The 17,656-nt window shown below is 26.6% G+C and overlaps 13 protein-coding genes and 2 non-coding genes across 15 annotated transcripts, besides 28 other annotated features; 6 read left to right on the plus strand and 9 right to left on the minus strand.

The window, feature by feature from the left end:
* Positions 1-91: 91 nt before the first annotated feature.
* On the minus strand, positions 92-553 carry CMU_002720 (uncharacterized protein; the record flags this gene model as incomplete). The annotated part of the gene is made up of 1 exon (XM_002142757.1): positions 92-553. The coding sequence occupies one exon, from the start codon at positions 551-553 to the stop codon at positions 92-94; it is 462 nt and encodes a 153-aa protein (XP_002142793.1).
* A 283-nt stretch (positions 554-836) lies between these two features.
* Positions 837-886: a sequence feature (AT_rich).
* Positions 887-1,048: 162 nt separating this feature from the next.
* Positions 1,049-1,112: a sequence feature (AT_rich).
* Positions 1,113-1,123: 11 nt separating this feature from the next.
* Positions 1,124-1,185: a sequence feature (AT_rich).
* Positions 1,186-1,302: 117 nt separating this feature from the next.
* CMU_002730 lies at positions 1,303-1,375 on the plus strand. Its single transcript has one exon. It is a non-coding gene; the product is annotated as a tRNA-Phe (tRNA).
* Positions 1,376-1,418: 43 nt separating this feature from the next.
* Positions 1,419-1,476: a sequence feature (AT_rich).
* Positions 1,475-1,777, plus strand: CMU_002740 (uncharacterized protein; the record flags this gene model as incomplete). The annotated part of the gene is made up of 1 exon (XM_002142758.1): positions 1,475-1,777. The coding sequence occupies one exon, from the start codon at positions 1,475-1,477 to the stop codon at positions 1,775-1,777; it is 303 nt and encodes a 100-aa protein (XP_002142794.1).
* Positions 1,762-1,958: a sequence feature (AT_rich).
* A 52-nt stretch (positions 1,959-2,010) lies between these two features.
* Positions 2,011-2,093: a sequence feature (AT_rich).
* Positions 2,094-2,126: 33 nt separating this feature from the next.
* Positions 2,127-2,189: a sequence feature (AT_rich).
* Positions 2,190-2,236: 47 nt separating this feature from the next.
* Positions 2,237-2,276: a sequence feature (AT_rich).
* Positions 2,277-2,279: 3 nt separating this feature from the next.
* Positions 2,280-2,313: a microsatellite.
* Positions 2,314-2,317: 4 nt separating this feature from the next.
* Positions 2,318-2,374: a sequence feature (AT_rich).
* A 192-nt stretch (positions 2,375-2,566) lies between these two features.
* Positions 2,567-2,603: a sequence feature (AT_rich).
* CMU_002750 (uncharacterized protein) lies at positions 2,587-3,240 on the minus strand (the record flags this gene model as incomplete). Its single annotated transcript, XM_002142759.1, has 1 exon — positions 2,587-3,240. One exon carries the CDS (start codon positions 3,238-3,240, stop codon positions 2,587-2,589), a length of 654 nt encoding a protein of 217 aa, XP_002142795.1.
* A 65-nt stretch (positions 3,241-3,305) lies between these two features.
* Positions 3,306-3,409: a sequence feature (AT_rich).
* Positions 3,410-3,513: 104 nt separating this feature from the next.
* Positions 3,514-3,604: a sequence feature (AT_rich).
* Positions 3,605-3,656: 52 nt separating this feature from the next.
* Positions 3,657-3,707: a sequence feature (AT_rich).
* A 224-nt stretch (positions 3,708-3,931) lies between these two features.
* Positions 3,932-5,068, minus strand: CMU_002760 (uncharacterized protein; the record flags this gene model as incomplete). The annotated part of the gene is made up of 1 exon (XM_002142760.1): positions 3,932-5,068. The coding sequence occupies one exon, from the start codon at positions 5,066-5,068 to the stop codon at positions 3,932-3,934; it is 1,137 nt and encodes a 378-aa protein (XP_002142796.1).
* A 9-nt stretch (positions 5,069-5,077) lies between these two features.
* Positions 5,078-5,122: a sequence feature (AT_rich).
* A 364-nt stretch (positions 5,123-5,486) lies between these two features.
* Positions 5,487-5,558, minus strand: CMU_002770. The gene has a single exon. It is a non-coding gene; the product is annotated as a tRNA-Cys (tRNA).
* Positions 5,559-5,630: 72 nt separating this feature from the next.
* Positions 5,631-5,701: a sequence feature (AT_rich).
* A 51-nt stretch (positions 5,702-5,752) lies between these two features.
* Positions 5,753-5,826: a sequence feature (AT_rich).
* Positions 5,827-5,829: 3 nt separating this feature from the next.
* On the plus strand, positions 5,830-6,739 carry CMU_002780 (mitochondrial import inner membrane translocase subunit TIM17, putative; the record flags this gene model as incomplete). Its single annotated transcript, XM_002142761.1, has 2 exons — positions 5,830-5,841; positions 6,029-6,739. The coding sequence occupies 2 exons, from the start codon at positions 5,830-5,832 to the stop codon at positions 6,737-6,739; spliced, it is 723 nt and encodes a 240-aa protein (XP_002142797.1).
* Positions 5,955-5,984: a sequence feature (AT_rich).
* A 65-nt stretch (positions 6,740-6,804) lies between the features above and the next one.
* Positions 6,805-6,873: a sequence feature (AT_rich).
* A 34-nt stretch (positions 6,874-6,907) lies between these two features.
* Positions 6,908-6,939: a sequence feature (AT_rich).
* A 257-nt stretch (positions 6,940-7,196) lies between these two features.
* On the plus strand, positions 7,197-8,141 carry CMU_002790 (uncharacterized protein; the record flags this gene model as incomplete). The annotated part of the gene is made up of 1 exon (XM_002142762.1): positions 7,197-8,141. The coding sequence occupies one exon, from the start codon at positions 7,197-7,199 to the stop codon at positions 8,139-8,141; it is 945 nt and encodes a 314-aa protein (XP_002142798.1).
* A 394-nt stretch (positions 8,142-8,535) lies between these two features.
* On the minus strand, positions 8,536-9,054 carry CMU_002800 (peptidyl-prolyl cis-trans isomerase, putative; the record flags this gene model as incomplete). The annotated part of the gene is made up of 1 exon (XM_002142763.1): positions 8,536-9,054. The coding sequence occupies one exon, from the start codon at positions 9,052-9,054 to the stop codon at positions 8,536-8,538; it is 519 nt and encodes a 172-aa protein (XP_002142799.1).
* Positions 9,055-9,573: 519 nt separating this feature from the next.
* On the plus strand, positions 9,574-10,489 carry CMU_002810 (uncharacterized protein; the record flags this gene model as incomplete). Its single annotated transcript, XM_002142764.1, has 5 exons — positions 9,574-9,720; positions 9,860-9,976; positions 10,050-10,208; positions 10,276-10,361; positions 10,435-10,489. 5 exons carry the CDS (start codon positions 9,574-9,576, stop codon positions 10,487-10,489), a joined length of 564 nt encoding a protein of 187 aa, XP_002142800.1.
* Positions 10,226-10,274: a sequence feature (AT_rich).
* Positions 10,387-10,429: a sequence feature (AT_rich).
* A 31-nt stretch (positions 10,490-10,520) lies between the features above and the next one.
* Positions 10,521-10,639: a sequence feature (AT_rich).
* On the minus strand, positions 10,636-12,612 carry CMU_002820 (uncharacterized protein; the record flags this gene model as incomplete). Its single annotated transcript, XM_002142765.1, has 1 exon — positions 10,636-12,612. The coding sequence occupies one exon, from the start codon at positions 12,610-12,612 to the stop codon at positions 10,636-10,638; it is 1,977 nt and encodes a 658-aa protein (XP_002142801.1).
* Positions 10,762-10,911: a sequence feature (T-rich).
* A 246-nt stretch (positions 12,613-12,858) lies between the features above and the next one.
* On the minus strand, positions 12,859-13,516 carry CMU_002830 (uncharacterized protein; the record flags this gene model as incomplete). The annotated part of the gene is made up of 2 exons (XM_002142766.1): positions 12,859-13,152; positions 13,286-13,516. 2 exons carry the CDS (start codon positions 13,514-13,516, stop codon positions 12,859-12,861), a joined length of 525 nt encoding a protein of 174 aa, XP_002142802.1.
* Positions 13,157-13,276: a sequence feature (AT_rich).
* Positions 13,517-13,645: 129 nt separating the features above from the next.
* Positions 13,646-13,671: a sequence feature (AT_rich).
* Positions 13,672-14,055: 384 nt separating this feature from the next.
* Positions 14,056-14,099: a sequence feature (AT_rich).
* Positions 14,100-14,108: 9 nt separating this feature from the next.
* On the plus strand, positions 14,109-14,414 carry CMU_002840 (uncharacterized protein; the record flags this gene model as incomplete). The annotated part of the gene is made up of 1 exon (XM_002142767.1): positions 14,109-14,414. The coding sequence occupies one exon, from the start codon at positions 14,109-14,111 to the stop codon at positions 14,412-14,414; it is 306 nt and encodes a 101-aa protein (XP_002142803.1).
* A 354-nt stretch (positions 14,415-14,768) lies between these two features.
* Positions 14,769-15,189, minus strand: CMU_002850 (uncharacterized protein; the record flags this gene model as incomplete). The annotated part of the gene is made up of 3 exons (XM_002142768.1): positions 14,769-14,863; positions 14,945-15,039; positions 15,125-15,189. 3 exons carry the CDS (start codon positions 15,187-15,189, stop codon positions 14,769-14,771), a joined length of 255 nt encoding a protein of 84 aa, XP_002142804.1.
* Positions 15,190-15,373: 184 nt separating this feature from the next.
* On the minus strand, positions 15,374-17,365 carry CMU_002860 (uncharacterized protein; the record flags this gene model as incomplete). The annotated part of the gene is made up of 1 exon (XM_002142769.1): positions 15,374-17,365. One exon carries the CDS (start codon positions 17,363-17,365, stop codon positions 15,374-15,376), a length of 1,992 nt encoding a protein of 663 aa, XP_002142805.1.
* Positions 16,637-16,657: a sequence feature (AT_rich).
* Positions 17,366-17,656: the final 291 nt, after the last annotated feature.

The following is a 17,656-nucleotide window of genomic DNA, read 5'->3' on the forward strand; positions in this document are numbered from 1 at the left end:
ATTAATTGATGTCTCTTTGTAATATATACCTTACTAACATCTCATTATGAGATCACATCCTTAGTTTATTACTTAACAGAATCAAAAACTTCTAGTCATTTATTGTATGAGGAGTTTGAATGCCAGAATTAATCTCACTACTAGGTAAAGTATTATTTTGACTTGTTTGGGACAAATTAACAATATTACATGTTGAATGTATTGTACCAATATCTGGTGTGCCATCTTCAAACATAGGTATTCCAGGAACTTGTGGAAATGGTGGCATTAACATCTTATCAACTGGAGCTCCCTTTCTTAAAAATTCATCAAATGACATTAAACCACTACTAGTTACAATAGTTGTATTAGTTGATGCAAACCGTACGCTACCAATTTGTGGAGGTACACTCATACTTATAGCTGGATCACTTCCTTGTTCAATACTTTGTGGTCCCGAACAGCATGTTAAAATTGATGTAGATGGAGCTGCAGCATCATTTTGAGTTAGAACAACAGATGGAGGTGCAACCACGGGTATATGTTGGGGTAATGTAGATGTTGAATCCGACATATCCTACAAGTTTATAAATATGGTCTACTTATTCTGATTGTAATTATTTAATATTTTAGAGTAATTTAACTAGACTTTATAGTAAACTTGTATAAACTTTATCCAATATTATATATCTTTGATTACTTTTGTAACTCTGTAGTTTTACATGGTTTGAGACATACAAATTACGTATAAATCTATAGAGCGCCTAAATAATATTCGATATGGAAAATAAAAAAAACCTCAAGCGGGTAACATCGATGTTATATTAGTATCTTTTTATTTACGAAGTTATTGTAGGATATTAATAATAAAATTAAGTTCTTAATTTATAAGGTTTAATATTTAAAAGAAAGAAAGGAAATAAAGTTAGGGAAGGAGAAGTCAATTTACAATATAATATATATGTATATATATCTATTTGACTTAAGCATCAGCTTATTAATTTAGAAGTAGTTACAAGATATTCCTTTACAAAGTGCAAATTTCCTATGATTTACACTAAGATATCACATTTTAAATATTCTTATTAAAGATATAATAAAAGTTAAATTTAAAACTTTATTATCTAATATATCCCATGTAGACATATTTTAAATTATTAATAACTAAATAATATATTTGAAAGATTATATCAAATAATATAATAAGTCTTTATATAATACGGGATACTAGAGAATTTCAGAAAATATTACTTTAAAAAAAGAAGTACTTGTTTATATTTACTATCTTATTTATATTATAGAATTCATATCTCTCAACAGATTGCCTTGATAGCTCAGTTGGGAGAGCGTGAGACTGAAGATCTTAAGGTCCCCGTTTCGATCACGGGTCAAGGCACCTTTTTCTCTACTAGAATTATCTTTTTTTTTTTTCATTTCTCATATATTTTATGTTATTTATATAATAGAATCTAATCAAATTAATTAAATTAATATAATGGAAAATAATAAAAGAGGAAGTCCCAAATTTTCTTTACAACCCAGAAAACCCTTGAGACAAAGGCCTAAGCCTTGGAGACTTATTGCAATTGCACTTTTATTATTTATACTTGGTGGAGTATTTTTAACTATTGGGACAAATAATTTAATTAGTGGAAATTTTAGTGAATCTATTCCATCTTTAATTATAGGTTCATTATGCTTTATTCCTGGATGTTATCATGTATTTATTATTATTCAAACCTTAAGAAATGTTCCTGATTACTCACTTGATATATTTGATAGTTATATATATAATTAATATAAATATATATTGATTATATTTATAAATAATGAAAAAAGTTGGTTTTCTAATTTATAAATATTTTAGTAATACTTATTTAAATTGTTTCTAATATTATATTTAATGAAATATTCGAAGAAGTTTCATTATAACTTATAACTTATCATTATAAAATATATAATATATTGAAATTATTATTGTAAACTAAGAGTCTTAATCATTAATTATCTATTTCAATTACTAGTATTTTGTAAATTAATATAATTATATAATATGTTGTCAAATTTTTATCTATAAAGATATTTTACAATTTATTCATAATTTTCTAATATTAGAAAAACTATATTGGAATCTTATTAAGGACTAGTTTTAATTATTAATAAACACTAATATAAAGTTATTTTGACTATTAATATTAAATCTAATAAATCAACTGAAATTTTTATACAAACTTGTTCTAATATTAGATATGTCCTCTATTTAATTATTTTAAAAATACTATATATACAATATTATAGATAAGAAAAAGAAAAAAGAAAGAAGAAAAAAAAAAAGTTCTAATTAATCTAAATAATTAATATTTAATCCTAATATAAAATTAATACAATATATTTAGTAATTCTACTTATATATACAACCATTGAGAAGTATACTTCACAATATTTCTATATATATAAGTTAATTTAAGCTAAAGGATAATTTCATTATTTAGGGGAATAATTCCAAATATTATAATCCATGAAATAAATATTAAGATATCATAAGGCGCTTTTTTTGGCGCAATACATGTAACCTCTATTTGTCTACATTTTTTTTTATTTTCTAATTTATAACATTTTTTTATGATTATCAGCTGTTGAAAAAAATTTTTCAAAAGAATTTGAATTAGATAAATGATCAATACCCATTGTAATATCACTATGTTCAGTATCTGAGGGTAATTGAGTATAACCAAGAAAATCATTAGTAGAAATCCTATCTAATCTAGATCCTACTGGAAATATTAAACTTATACTTCTTCTCCCTCCCAAAACTTTATCAAATGACCCATTAGTCTTTAATATATCTGAATTAACTGGACTATCTCTTCTATCGAAAAATAATACATCTGATGACCCAGAATGTGTAGGTGATAATGTAATACTATTACTATTCCACAAAAAATCTGAAGTACGACGATAATGAGCAATAGTTCTCTCTAAATCACCTACAGGAGATGAAAATGAACTTAATGGTTTTGGTTCTATTAATGAATTCATACCACTAGGTAAAATTTCATTATTTGGATATTGAGGTACAGGATACTCTAAGAAAAAGTTACCACCAGAGAATTGCGACAGATTTTCACCAAAATTTAGTGCAGAACGACATGGCATTTTTTTATAAATAAAATCTGGTGAAAATATCTTCATTGGACTTGGACAACAAGTTTCCATTCTTTCATTTATTCCAGAATCGTTGTTTATATCTTTTTGTAACATTTACTTGTATTAACCAAATATAAATACTCTATAAGTTCATGACTATTTTAGTCGAAATATTACAGTTTATTTTATTACTTAAATTTATAATAATTAAATATATTTTTTTTCAATTTGTAGATAGATATTATGTAAAATAAATCTTTATATAAAAAAATTTAATAAAAAAGTGTATAGTAACAAGTGACAATTTGGGTACCAAAAAAAGTGCAGAATTTTAGCGCCTAATCTAACATTTAGTAATTACTGAGACATGCGAATAAGTAATCCAAGTAATATTGTAAATTAATAATAAAATAATATCAGTAAAATTATAAGAATCTTTATAATTTAGTATGTAATATTGTTTTTTTTTTTTTTTTATCTATCTTTCTATTACTTTATAGATATAATCTAAAAGATGTAAATACTTCTAGAATTAATATTAGAATAATTAAATTCCAAATAATATAAATATTAGAAAATAAGAAATGAAAAGTGAGTGGATATTATTTGACATTATATTCATTATATTGTACCCTAGTATTATTCTTAATTGTATATTTAAAACAAAACATATGAAAAAGATAGAAACTTATTCTAAAAATCTAAAATAAAAAGGTGAATAGAAATTTTGTATATATACCAATAAATTGCAATGTACTCTGCTAGCTTAATCTATTTCAGTTGATCTTTTTATTATGATAAAATTTTATTGTTGTGGATGATTTGGAGGATAATGATTAAATTGTTGTGGTATTTGTGGTAATGGGTGAACAATTTGAGCACCTTGTAATAAATGTTGAGATGATTGAGAAGGAGCATTAAAAGGTATAGGTGTTTTACCTGGAATGTAAGCAGTATTACCAGCATGAAGCATATGTTGAGGCATAACTACACCTGGAGGTAATGGGAAAGCTGCATAAGGATTTGCTAAGGGGATCATTTGTGGAATAACACCTGGTTGAGGTTGTGGTAACATATGATATGGTGGTATTGCTGGATGAGAAGGTAAACCATCCGAAACAGATTCATCAGTTTCTTCTTGAACATACATAGGTGGAGGCATTGATAATAAAGGAGCACTTGGTGGAGCTGAACCAATAAATGGATTAGATTGAGGAACTGGAAATGGTTGATTCAGATCCTCTAATAACATTCCAGGATGAAATGGAACTTCAACCAATTTCTCAACATATCTAGGAACTACAAATGGAACCTCTACATCCTTGTAATATGGTACCTGACGATATACTTTTTGAGGTATTTCAAGTAATCTTTCTTCAATAACTGGACGTGATAATTCAACAATTCTCTCAACAATTTGTGGTTTAGGCACAGGGACAATTCTTGGTGGATAAGCAATTGGAACTTCTACTGGAACTTCAACAAATTTAATACCTTGTGGTACTTCAATAACTTTTTCCTCAACAGTTGCTGTGTATCTAGGAATTTCAACTTCTCTTACAACATCTTTTGGTATAGGAATAATTTTTTCTACAACAACTTTTTGAGGAACTTCTACAAATTTATGTTCATATTGAATTTGTGGAACTTCAATAATTCTTTCCTGCACTTCTCTTTTAGCAACAATAACTTCACGTTCTTCTAATACTGGAGCAGCTACAAATTTTTCAGGAATTTGATTTCTAACATTATCTGGCAATGGGATTGGTCCTAAACTTGTCATTACATAAGGTTGACCAGCCTTAACTAATTCTTCTGCTTTTTTTGAAAGTGTTGCTTTAATAGAAGCCATTGTATGAATATCTGGTTCACTTGGGTATTGATGAACATTATGTGAAGGTGCTGAACCTTCTTCATCTCCAGATGCAGGATTAGGACTCATTTATATTCCAAATTTTTATAATAAGGAAATAATATATAAATTTGTATTTAAATAGCAACCTAGTTACTAAATATTTTTGTAATCTTTTATAGCTTGGTTTATTCTTGTTTAAATGATCTATATATTCCAAGATTCCTTTTTTTGGTATTTAGTACCCAATATTAAATTTATATTGGAAAATCGTAGACACAAAAAAGAAAAGTAATCTTGGCACTTTTATTAGCTTTTAAATTGTATACTCACACGGTCATGCTGATATTATCTTTCCTTTTGCATCATCAACACACATAACCTGGCCTTTTTATTTATACGTATAAAGAAACATGCTTTTTAATGTCTCTATATATACGTTACGTCTACGCACAAGCGGTAATACATGAAGAACAGTTAATGTTTAAATTGTCTATTGTAAAAAAGGAGGACCGACCCGGATTTGAACCAGGGACCAGACGATCTGCAGTCGCCTGCTCTACCACTGAGCTATCGATCCTGTCGTGGTGTGCAACTTTCTAAAATAAATAGAAGATTATGATAAACAAAAAAAAAAATGATTAAAGAAGGGTATTTTAAATACTTTATATAGATATTAAATTAATTTATTAGTTAAAACAAACTATTTTATAATGTTAATAAGAAGACATATAGATAATATTGAAGAATTATTTAGATTTAACTATCTTAAGGATAAATAAATCTTTTAACTAATTAAAAAAAAAAATTTGTCCTATATAATAAAAACACTAAATTATATATTATTACATATGGCTAGTTTTGTTAAATCTATCTAAAAATGAAAAAAACAAGTAGTTTTTATAAGATCCAGGGATAAAACAATATATTACTACTTGGTACCCGCTGATACCGAGTTAGAATTTTGTAGATTATGTTTATTTATATTATTTTATATTTATTTTTTCCTATAGATATCAGCTATAAATATTACTTAGCTACTAATTGCAGATGAGCCGTGATCTTTCTCGTGATCCATGTCCTGACAGAATAATAGAAGATCTAGGAGGTGCTTTTGGAATGGGATGTGTTGGTGGTTTTTTATGGAATTTTCTTCATGGTGCTAGAAATGCTCCTAGAGGTGAGATATTTTCATCTGGATTATCAGCTGGTTCTTTAAGAGCTCCAATAATAGGTAGTAGTTTTGCAGTATGGGGTGGTACATTTTCTTGTTTTGACTGTAGTATAACTGCACTTAGGCAACGAGAAGATCATTGGAATGCAATTTTTGCGGGTGCTGCTACGGGTGGTTTACTAGCTTTAAGAGGAGGTTGGCGTTCTGCAACACGTAGTGCTTTTGTAGGTGGTGTTTTACTTGCTATTATTGAGATAGTTTCTATAGGGTTAAGCAGGAGGACAATGCAAACTCCTAGACAGCAATTTCGTGATTATGAAACTGGAGTGAAAAGATTAAAGGAAAAAGATAAAAACCAATCTAATATTTTAAAGAGATCACAAATAAATGACAATATTTTATTATCAAATTCAAACTATAGTGATAATATATCAACTCTCCAAGAATCCGAGATATCACTTAATCAAGTGGACAATGTTTCTAATTTAAATACAAATAAATCTTCAATTTCAACATTTGTAGGCGAATATGGTGGTTCTACATCTGCAGCTACATATACTATAAGAAAGAAAAGATGGTTTGGTTAATTTCCATATATGGCTAATTTGTAGATCTCTATATATTAAGACTGAACTTGAAGGATCTAATCAGGAAAATAAGTTAAATAATATATATTTTTTTTTTTTTAACAATCAAGTGATTTTTTTTTAAATATATAATTCGAAGAAATTGTTTTATTAGGAGAACTATAATGGTTATAATTTAAATATAATTAATTTTATTTTATCTATTGGGGATTAATTACATGGAATATTTCCCACTAAAATGGCTTTGAGCGCCTTTTTCAAAGGCGCCACAAAGAGGCGGGATTATTTGTGGATTTCTTTTTTTTTTCTAAAATGGTGATCCTTTATGCTTTTTCTAGCTTAAAAAAAGATGATTGTGTGGGAATTTATAGAGGAAAAAAAAATATTAGTGTATTAATTAAAGAGAGAAAAAAAATATTTGTTTGGATAGGCTGAACACTATATTTGACATTTTTAGATGACAGATTTCATATGTACTTACCACCCATTTACTGGATGTATTAAAAATGGCATAGAATCTATACAAGGTTCTACTGAGAAAATTCTTCATAATGAGAGAGAAGTCTTTGATATATATGTTGATATTATTAAACATAGAAATAATGAATTAGAATCTCAATTAGAGCTTGAAATTAGATCTGAAGAAGAATTACAAGAAGAAATTGCAAGATTAACGGAAGTATTGAGTAAAAGAGAGTGTGATCTAGAATCTAAAGAAGGTAGATTATTTGAACTTGAGAAACTTATTGATATATCTTTAAAGCAAGAGAAAAAATATGAGAAGGAATTAAATAAAATTATAAGAGAAAAGGAGGATTTGATTAAACAACTAGCTGATGCTCATAATAAACTACAAGATTTAAGGAACCAAGTATCATTGAAAAAAAATGATGAGATGAGTACTATTCAGGCTTTGAGGAATCGTAAACGACGCTCTAATGATAGTAAAGGTATCAATGGGGAAGAGGAAACAACAATAAAGAAAAGAGGTCGTTTGAAACGCCCAGAAACAGATGACTTAACTGAAAATATTGATAAAATGAAGGATTCAGTAGTTTCAAAAAGTAATAATCCACTTGGTGAGATATTATGTAAAACTAATTTGGGAAGATTAAGACCCCCGACACTACGTGGACGTGTTGTTAGAGCTGCAGAAGCTGCAAGTCCTAACATTGAAGATGCTCCAGAATTGAAGACATTGGATAAATTTACATCAGCTAAGCCAAAAAAGGCAAGTAAAATTGCAAAGATTGCGAAGATTCCACAATATAATGAAAATATATTGAATGCAATGAAGGTTGCAGAACTTAAAGACATATGTACAGAGCTTCATTTGGAATTTAGCAATAGAACAAGGAAGTCTGATTTGATTCATATGATATTATCATTTCAGAATGAGTAGAGCTGATCTTTATATTATCTTATTGTAAATCTAGTTGTTTCCTACTTTTTCCTTTTTTTTCTTTCCTTTGAATCCATGACATGTATCAACAGGTAGATAACATTTGATAAACACCTGTACAGCTAGAATGAAGATCAGACATACCATGAAATCCAGTATATTGAAGTACGCTACTACTATAAAGCTACAATATATATAATTAGAATAATAGTGTACTAATTTTAAATTGTGTAACTGTAGAGTTTACTAGATATTAACGAAGGTAATTAATAGAAAATTTTAACAATGAAGTAGTTCAAGAATAAAAACAAATTAGGTACAAAGACTAAAGTTGGATAGAAATCAAATAATCAATCAATTAAAGAGGTAAAGAAGAGGAAAAAAAAAAAAAATACTACTGGACCATTCCTGAGTCAGTTATTATGATGCTTTTACTTGGCTTTCCATTTTGTGAGCCATATTTCTCAATCTCCTTAACTACATCCTGGCCCTCAATAACTTTACCAAAAACTACATGTTTGCCATCTAGCCAACTACATGGAACAGTTGTAATGAAGAATTGGGACCCATTTGTATTTGGTCCAGCGTTAGCCATTGACAATAAAAATGGTTGATCATGATGAAGAATAAAATTCTCATCACGGAATTTAGAACCATAAATTGATTCACCACCAGTACCATTACCATGTGTGAAGTCACCACCTTGAATCATAAATTGAGGGATGATACGATGAAAAGATGACCCCTTGTATGAAAGTGGCTTCCCTAACTGACCAATCCCCTTCTCACCAGTGCAAAGAGCACGGAAGTTCTCTGCAGTCAAAGGGACCTTATCAGCAAATAGTTCTATCTTTATACGGCCTGCAGGAGATTGATTAATTAAGATATCAAGAAATACAATTGGGTTTGACATTATTTAGAAGTTACAATACAGAAAAGTAGTTGAGGCTCTAAAATTACAAACAATCAAATAGAATGATAGTTACGATGAGTCGTTTTATTTATCCGCTATGTAGCAACGTAGACATTAAGTATTTGCGCTTTTACAGTTGTAATATACATTTCCAACTCTAAAAGAGGGGTGGGGGGGAGCAGTATGTCGATACCGTTTTTAGCGCTTATTATGATAAGTTAGGGTGGGACGTTGCAATGACTTGATAATTATGCCTTGGAAGATTAATAGTGGCTCAATTAATAAAGGTATCAATAATATATTAACAATAGTATTTTGTATAAAAGCCAATGAAGGGTTAAATAAAGGTCTTATTTGAATTATATATTACTCAAAAAAATAACTTTAGTTTTAATAGATAAATATGATCACTTAAATTATTAGGCGCGATAAATGGGGGTAGCATCTGTGACACTTTTTAACTTCATGTACCCCCAAAATCCACTATTTGTACATATATTATAAACAAAGTAAATTATTATGAAGAATTTGGATAGTACACCATATAATTCTGGTGAAGATACTACATTACTTCCTGAAATACCATATGAACAAGCTAAATTTGAGATTAAGTCAATTGAAAGTGAACTAAAAGACTGGTTTTTAACAAGAAGATTTAATATGGAGGTAATGTTTTATATTCTGTACACTTAACTTTTTAGTATTTGTAATTTATATTCTTAATTTGATATCATCTTAAACTTTATTAAATATTTCTATAATGCTTGTCTTTTTATTTCAATATTTCCTTTATCGTCAAATATAGAGAAACTTAGCAATTAAAATTTTACTAGATCACCATAATTACACAGGAATATCGATAAATAATCCAAATTTACCACCAAAATACAAAATATTGTGGGATAACTTAGTTAATAAAAAGGTATGATTTAACAGTTAAATTATAAATGTGGTGATTTTGATCTCTTATTTAAACTATTACTAATTATGTTTAGCCTGAATTAGAAGATTCCCTTAGTAATGCAGCAAAACAAAAGATAGTGGATATATATTTAGATATATTTAGAAATTCAACGAAAATTGACCATCCTTGTAGAATACCTGGTGGACTATATTTACGATGTTTAAAATCAAATTCAAATATGTTAAGACATGTAAGTTTTATAAGATCTTATTATTTATATATTAATCTTAAAATAAACTTTCTTTAATTAATAATAGAATAGAGAAAAACTTTGTATTGAATTATTCAATTCATTTAATACATGTAGAGATAAAATTAAACAAGAGAACCAAAATAATTTAAGGTATTTTCAATTATCCTCTTATTTCTATATATTTAAATAAATACTCAAATTAATAAAAATGAAAATTACGTAGATATTTAAAGTTGAAGCAAGATATATCTGATAATAGAGCAAAAGTAAGTTTATAAATTCAATATAGATAATGTTAATACTCATTTGAATATTATTCAAATTTTTAAAGATTTTATTTGAAAGATTAATATTGTTATTCAAGATTGTAAATAAAGAAATCTAAAATATAAAGAAAATATCATGTATTATTTGTAAAATTAAATTATGTTGAATAAGAATCTTCAGAATGATCTCTATCAATTGCATTTAATTGATTATCGATTATATTTAATTGTTTATCAGTAAAATTTTCACTATATATTGAATTATTTAAGGTATAATTATCAAATTTATCGTTATCTTTAATATCGTTATTATCTTTAATATCCTTGTTATTTTTAATATCATCGTTATCTTTAATATCTTCATTATCTTTATATTCATCTGAATATTTTATATTTATCCCATCATCTATATGCTTAATATCATCTTCACTTTTTTGATCATATCTCATATCTTCTTGGCTACATTTATCTATTACAGTGACATTATTTTTAGAAACTTTATTTAGTATATTCTTTACAATTGGATTTACTAGAATTTGTTGCATTCTACTTACTAATTGTTGAGATTTCAATAATTCAATTGTTTTCCTATTATCTTCATGTTCTTGTGTAACTAATTCCTCTATTTCATTTTTATTATTATCTTGATCTTCTTCTAAATGGGCCAAAATTTCAACTAACTTTGAACTTAATACCAGCCATCTATATATAATACATGGTAACATATGGCTTGAATTCTTATCTATGATATTACTATCTAATATACATGATTCATATGTTTTAACGAGATTTGTTAAGTATTCAATTTGAAAATCTGTATCCCAATTTGAATTATAAATATTTGGGAAATTATTCCCAAGCTTAGATATCTTAGTTATAATTGCATTCATAAAGGATAAACAACAATTTTGTTCATGTTCACTCTTATTATTATGGAACTTCAATTGTAAAATAGTAGGATTTGTATTCATCTTAGGAATTTGAATAATTTCATTAGATTTAAAAAGTGTAATTGCAGATTTATCAAAACTTGGATCATAACTTATTACTAGTATACAACAACCTTCTAATAATGAACTACTAATTTTATCGTTTATCAATTGTGGTACTGTACCATGATATCCCCAAAGTAATTTTCCAGTGTGATCTATTATATGTGTTATAGCCGATATATACATCCAAAGTATTATAGAACCTTGCAGAGATGTAGACTCTGAATAAGAACTTGTAGAACTATTAGTAATATTATTAATACCTGATTCTACAATTGTTAATGTAGAATCACATATCATTATGTTTGTTCTACTAAATACTAAGTCTACAATTAAACTTGATTCATCTAATCGCCATGTAGATGATTGTCTTGTAATACCATATTTATTTAATGGTATTGGTAGAAAAGAATTATATAATCTATCAGTTATTCTCAAAGTTGATTTTTTACAAATATTAATATTAAGTTTCTGAATCTTTCTAGATATACAGTTCTTATAAGTTTCAGGATTTATGTCTAATTGGAAACCATAAATTGGATATATAACTGAATCTGTGCATTGATAATTAAAACATAAAACACTTCTATAACTACCAATATATATATCACTATATCCAATACATTCAGTATATGAATGGTAATCTAATAAAAAATCCTGAATCTTATTAATTAATGATAATAAAGTAATACTAGGAGACCATTCATAATGTAATATATCAGATATGTAACTTCTACCATCACTTAAACTTGGAAAACAAAATGTTTTCGGAAAAATTATATCAGGAGGGCTAAAAGGAAAATCTTTATATAATAAAATCTCTACATTAACCCTATTATCTTGAAATTTCTCCACTTTTTCTAATACTATTGATATATCAATTAATATCCAGTGATTACGTATAGATGTATTTTGTGCATCATCCATTATTACTTTATGTACATGATAATGACAATTTAATGATCCTTGCCCATTATATCCAATAATTTCACAATTACTTAGAGGGCATTGATTAGATCTAAGCTGTTCTATTTCATTTTTTATTCTGTTCTTATGTATATCTTTCACACAAACCAAATCTCCACGTTTACCAATTATATAAGTAAAACTTTTCTTTGCAACATTTAATAGCTGACCTATCATTTCTTATAAAATTTTATTTCATATTGAATTCTAGTTTATATACTCAGTCCTTAATTTTAATAGGAAAGGTTTATCTTTCTTACCATATCTTAAGAATATATCAAACTTTGGCGGTAAAAAATGGATCTAATACTTTAGAAATTAAAGATATTTTTAGATTAGTAATATATTGTAAAGAAAATAAAAGAAAAAAAAGGAAAATTTATTACCTACTCTAGTTCATTTAAATCGAACTTCATTTTCTATTTATAATTTACTTAAAATGGATCTAGCCATTTCAAGCTTTTTTGATAAAACATCTATTTGATTTTCAAATTTACAAATCCTTTCTTCATATTTATCTCTATCAATATTCTGTTGTATCCTTGTTACTGTTAATTCTAAATCCATCTTTTTAATGTCTTTCTGTATATTTTCTAGTTCTTGAGATTTTATTTGAATTAACTCAGTCTTTTCCATAAGATCTTGGCTAAGTTGCCTTAACTGATTAACTAAAATCTCATTTTCATTTGTAAGTCTTTCTAATTTATTAGAATTCTCCTAGAAAAAAAAAATAAAACAAAATATTTCATATTATTATCTTTAATTAATAGAATTTCATTATTCAAATTTATATATCAAATAATCTAACATTTACTCTATAAATATCTAATATTTTAATATTCAAACTTACTATTGGTAACTTCATATTTTTATAATTAACTAAAAGTATACCTTTAATTTCAGTTAGACATTGTTTCTGTATTTCTGATAAGTCATCTTCTAGTTCTTTACAATCTGGTATATATTTAAGACATATGGTCTTAATTTTATCTAATTGATTATTCCAGCAAGTTATAACGGGTGTATGAATACAAAATTCATTGGATGTGTTTTCATTATTACAATTTAGCTTCATCTTCATACCAAGATTATAGATTCTGTATTTTTTTCGTGCATATTATCTTTTATGTAATATTAACCAAAGGTAACCTTTCTAATATTTATGATCTCCTTTATCTTCAAATAGAACTCTATCTTTCTAGATGTATACTTATAATTATAAATTATATATTTATTCTAAAAACCAATTTATAAGTATTCTGATAAGTTCTAGTATGATTAGATAGTGTTAAGTACATGCATCTTTTTTTTTTTTTATTTACATTTCTTAGATAAAGTACCGCAATTTGAGACATCATGAAAATTTCTATAAAATTTACACTTAGTCTAATATTATTTCTTTTCTCCCCTCTTATTATTAATAATATTATGTCTAACTTCTATAGCCGTCTAGATTTGCAGGCTTGCATTACAAATATTAAGTATAGTCCTCTTAATATATTAGCGCCTTATTATCTAATAGAAGAGGGAAGTTTACTACTAGTAGTTCCTAAATATAATATTATAATAGAAATAACCCGAAACAAAGTAAGAAGTAAAATTAACAATATACAACTTTACATTTAATATTATATATAATATACAATATATAAAAAAATATATAAGTTTAAGATATGAGTAGTCAAGATAGCAGAAATTGTACAAGCAAAATTGATTCTGTTGGATCTATTTGTTTATATACATCTGCAATAGGATCTACTTTTCTATTAATATTTGGTGCTCTAATGTTGCGATCTATTCTTATAGTTGAGGGTTTACCAATTGGAGCAAAGAAATATTCTGAAGGAGCATATACCTGCCTTATTGTTAGTAGTGTATATGCTGCACAATTTATATTCTGGATTGTATACAAGTCATACAGAAATAAACTAGTCACAACATCTATGAGAAATATAAATGATGATAGTGATATATTATAGTAATTTTATATCTGAATTTTAAGATTGAGTATATGAATATGAAGTTAAGGGGTTAGGAAACTCTGTAAATAATGATGAATACCATCCATACTTTTTTTTCTCTTCAAGAAGAAATTAACAATTCTATTCAATCTAGATAATTATATTAAGTAATTGCTAGAGCTATTTCTCAAGATAGGAAGTAAGGAATATAACTTTTTTTTTTTTTTTCCTCGTTTAAATTGATCGCTTTATATATAGTGGTATTTGTTTTTCAACAATATTTTTCGTATCAAATTCAAAGTTCATTTAGTATTGTTATTTGTTGAGAGTAGTGATAGAGGAATTATAGAAATAATCTCAATATTAACTTGATTAATTCCCCAGTTTATCATTACTTTCTATATGTTGTTTTGAAGTTACTCGTATATTAGAATTTCCTATTGCATCTTCTAAGATATCTTGCAATTCTAAAAGATTGGAGATTTCAGGGAATAAATTTTTATTGAAAATCTAATTTCCTTAATAAATTGATAGAAAATATACTTTACCTCTTGATATAATAATACCATTTAAGAAATTGGATTGATATACTTCCAGACTAGATCTTTTTATAGCTTTGCTTCTATATGGTTCTTTTAAGCATCTATTAAGATCACAATTAAATTTAAGATTTGGAAATATTGAAACCATATAAGTAATATTATTTCATAGTTTTTAAGAAAACTTACTGTCGCAATGTTCTGGCTAATTCAGATGAACAAGATAAGAATGATGCAGCCTTATTAGACCACATTTTTCTTTTTTTTTTTTTTAATGTTTTGATTTGATACTTTCAAATAAGCTATTATCTATATTTTTTTTGCAAGCGGTAAAGCTTGTTTTTATGTCGTAATATATACCTTTTTTTTAATGATAAAACAAGATTTTATGTCAAAAAATAGAATAGAATTATATGTATATAAAGTCTTGTTTCTCAATCAATATTTACATTGGAGTTTACCCTTCTGAGAACGCTTAACATCCATTCTTACTTGTCTTTTTGTCTTATTTTTTTTAATTTTATTGTTCACCATATTATGTGCAAGTAAATCAATATCATCACTATTATTAGAATCACTGTCAGATATTGTAAACTGATCTTGGATTGACCTATTTATTGTTAGATGATAATTATCATTAGTATAAATGTTTTTTGATGTTGGTGGCCACTTACAAAATAATAGTTTTCCAGACCAATAATCCCTTAATACCATTCTACCAGCTTTATTCCAATCTACAATACCTCCTTTTCCCTGTTGATATAGATGTCTTGATTCACATAATTTAGTTAAGAATGATTTTGAATCTAAATGTCTTGATATATCAAAAGTTTCTCCAAAATAAAGATCATATAATTTATTAGGAATTCTATCACATAATATTTGTATTGCATTAAGAAAATTTCCTTTATAATGATCTAATGAAGTTACACCATTGATTAATAAATGTTCTTTCGTACTTACAAATGATGGCATTACTAATCCAGGGCAATCACACAGTGTTAAGTAACCAAGTTTAATATTATATTTTAATTCACCTATTAAAATATTTTCTGTCACTTTACCCAACATATTATTTATTTCTATTTTTAATGTTTGTATGTGTTTAGTTTTTCCTGGAGTTTGACTGATTGATAATTGATGATGACCAAATAGAGCATTTACAACTGAAGATTTACCTACATTAGGAAATCCAATCATTCCAATAGTTGGAGTATTACCTGGATATAGTGGATCCAACTTTTTATTTTTATATACTAATTGTTTATCAGAGAAATTATTTAATGACAAAACTCTTCCCAAATCTTCTTCTATTCCATCATAATTACAACTATCATGTAAACTTGATTGATAACTACTATCTTCTCTACTACTTCTACTACTTAATTCATGATTTTTTATTTCATAATCACTACTTTCAATAAAGTAATTCTTGCTATATTCTACATTGGGTTTATTGTTATAAATTTCATAAGAAATACAGCTCTCCTCATATCGCATTTTACACTTTTCAAAAGTACTCATTGCAATAGCTTGTAATTTTTGTAATAGCTGCACAGTAGTAAAAATATCATATTCTTTAGGTTCATTAATAAGATTATTAGTAATCTGAGCATATATTGTAGAAGATATATTTTTATCTGTTTCTCTATTATTTATTTCATTTAGAGCTGAAAAAAAAAATACTCTGATACTTGGTACATTTAATTTAAAATATTTTAACCATTCTTGTCTTAATTCTGTACTTAAAAAGTCAGCTTTATTGATTAATAGAACTATTTGTTTAAATGGATCTATTTCTTTTATATATAACTCTAAATCTTTATTCCTGAAAAATAATGGATCTCTACCATCAACAATTTCTACGATCACATGACTTTTCTCTATAGTTCTCCAAAGCTGTCTCCAAAATTCCAGATTTTTCTCAAAGGGAGTTACACAAAAACTAGATTTTTCCTCTTTCTCAGCAATATCTTTTCTCCAATATAAAAATGCATCCTCTTCCACTTTCTCTAACTCCTCTTTTGGTGGTATAGTTTTAATAGAACAACTTGGACCTACAAGTAATAATGGACGGCGTGGTATAGATAATTGTGGAACCGATTCATCTGCTAAATTACTATAATTTTTGTCTCTCTTTAATAGTGTATTATTTTTTGGGTTATTTGGTAAACTTGTCAATATGTGAATATATCCTCGATCATAATTTTCTTGAGTTTTGAGTGATGTAGATAGATATTCATCCAGAGAGGACATTTCTACAATACTTTTATGATTCAATTCATCATAATTATCATATATCACATTTAATAAATGATCATCTTTAAAGTTAAGCTCTCTATTTCTTGATGAGTTACATAAAGCCCTACCTAACTGCATATTAGTAATTCCTTTCTTTTTAGTATTGAACTTTTTGCCACCACCACCCATTTCCTTTACTTTATTTCAAGGTATTTGTATTACTCTCTTCATAAGTTAATAGCAATATGGGCCTCCCGGTCAGGACTTGACAAAGTAAATGATATAAAATAATAAGCCCGCAAATAACAATATATTGGGAAATGTATCAAAATCATATAATAGATACACTACTACCAAATTTAAATCAATACTTTAGATAATATGTTGTATAATCATTATTTAATAAATAAATACATAGTACTTAGTACTTTATTAAATCATCAATACTTGAATTTACACTTCCAATTGATCTAATGCCAC

Source organism: Cryptosporidium muris, genomic scaffold (genome assembly GCF_000006515.1).
Source record: "Cryptosporidium muris RN66 scf_1106632353993 genomic scaffold, whole genome shotgun sequence".
Lineage (NCBI taxonomy): Eukaryota > Apicomplexa > Conoidasida > Eucoccidiorida > Cryptosporidiidae > Cryptosporidium > Cryptosporidium muris.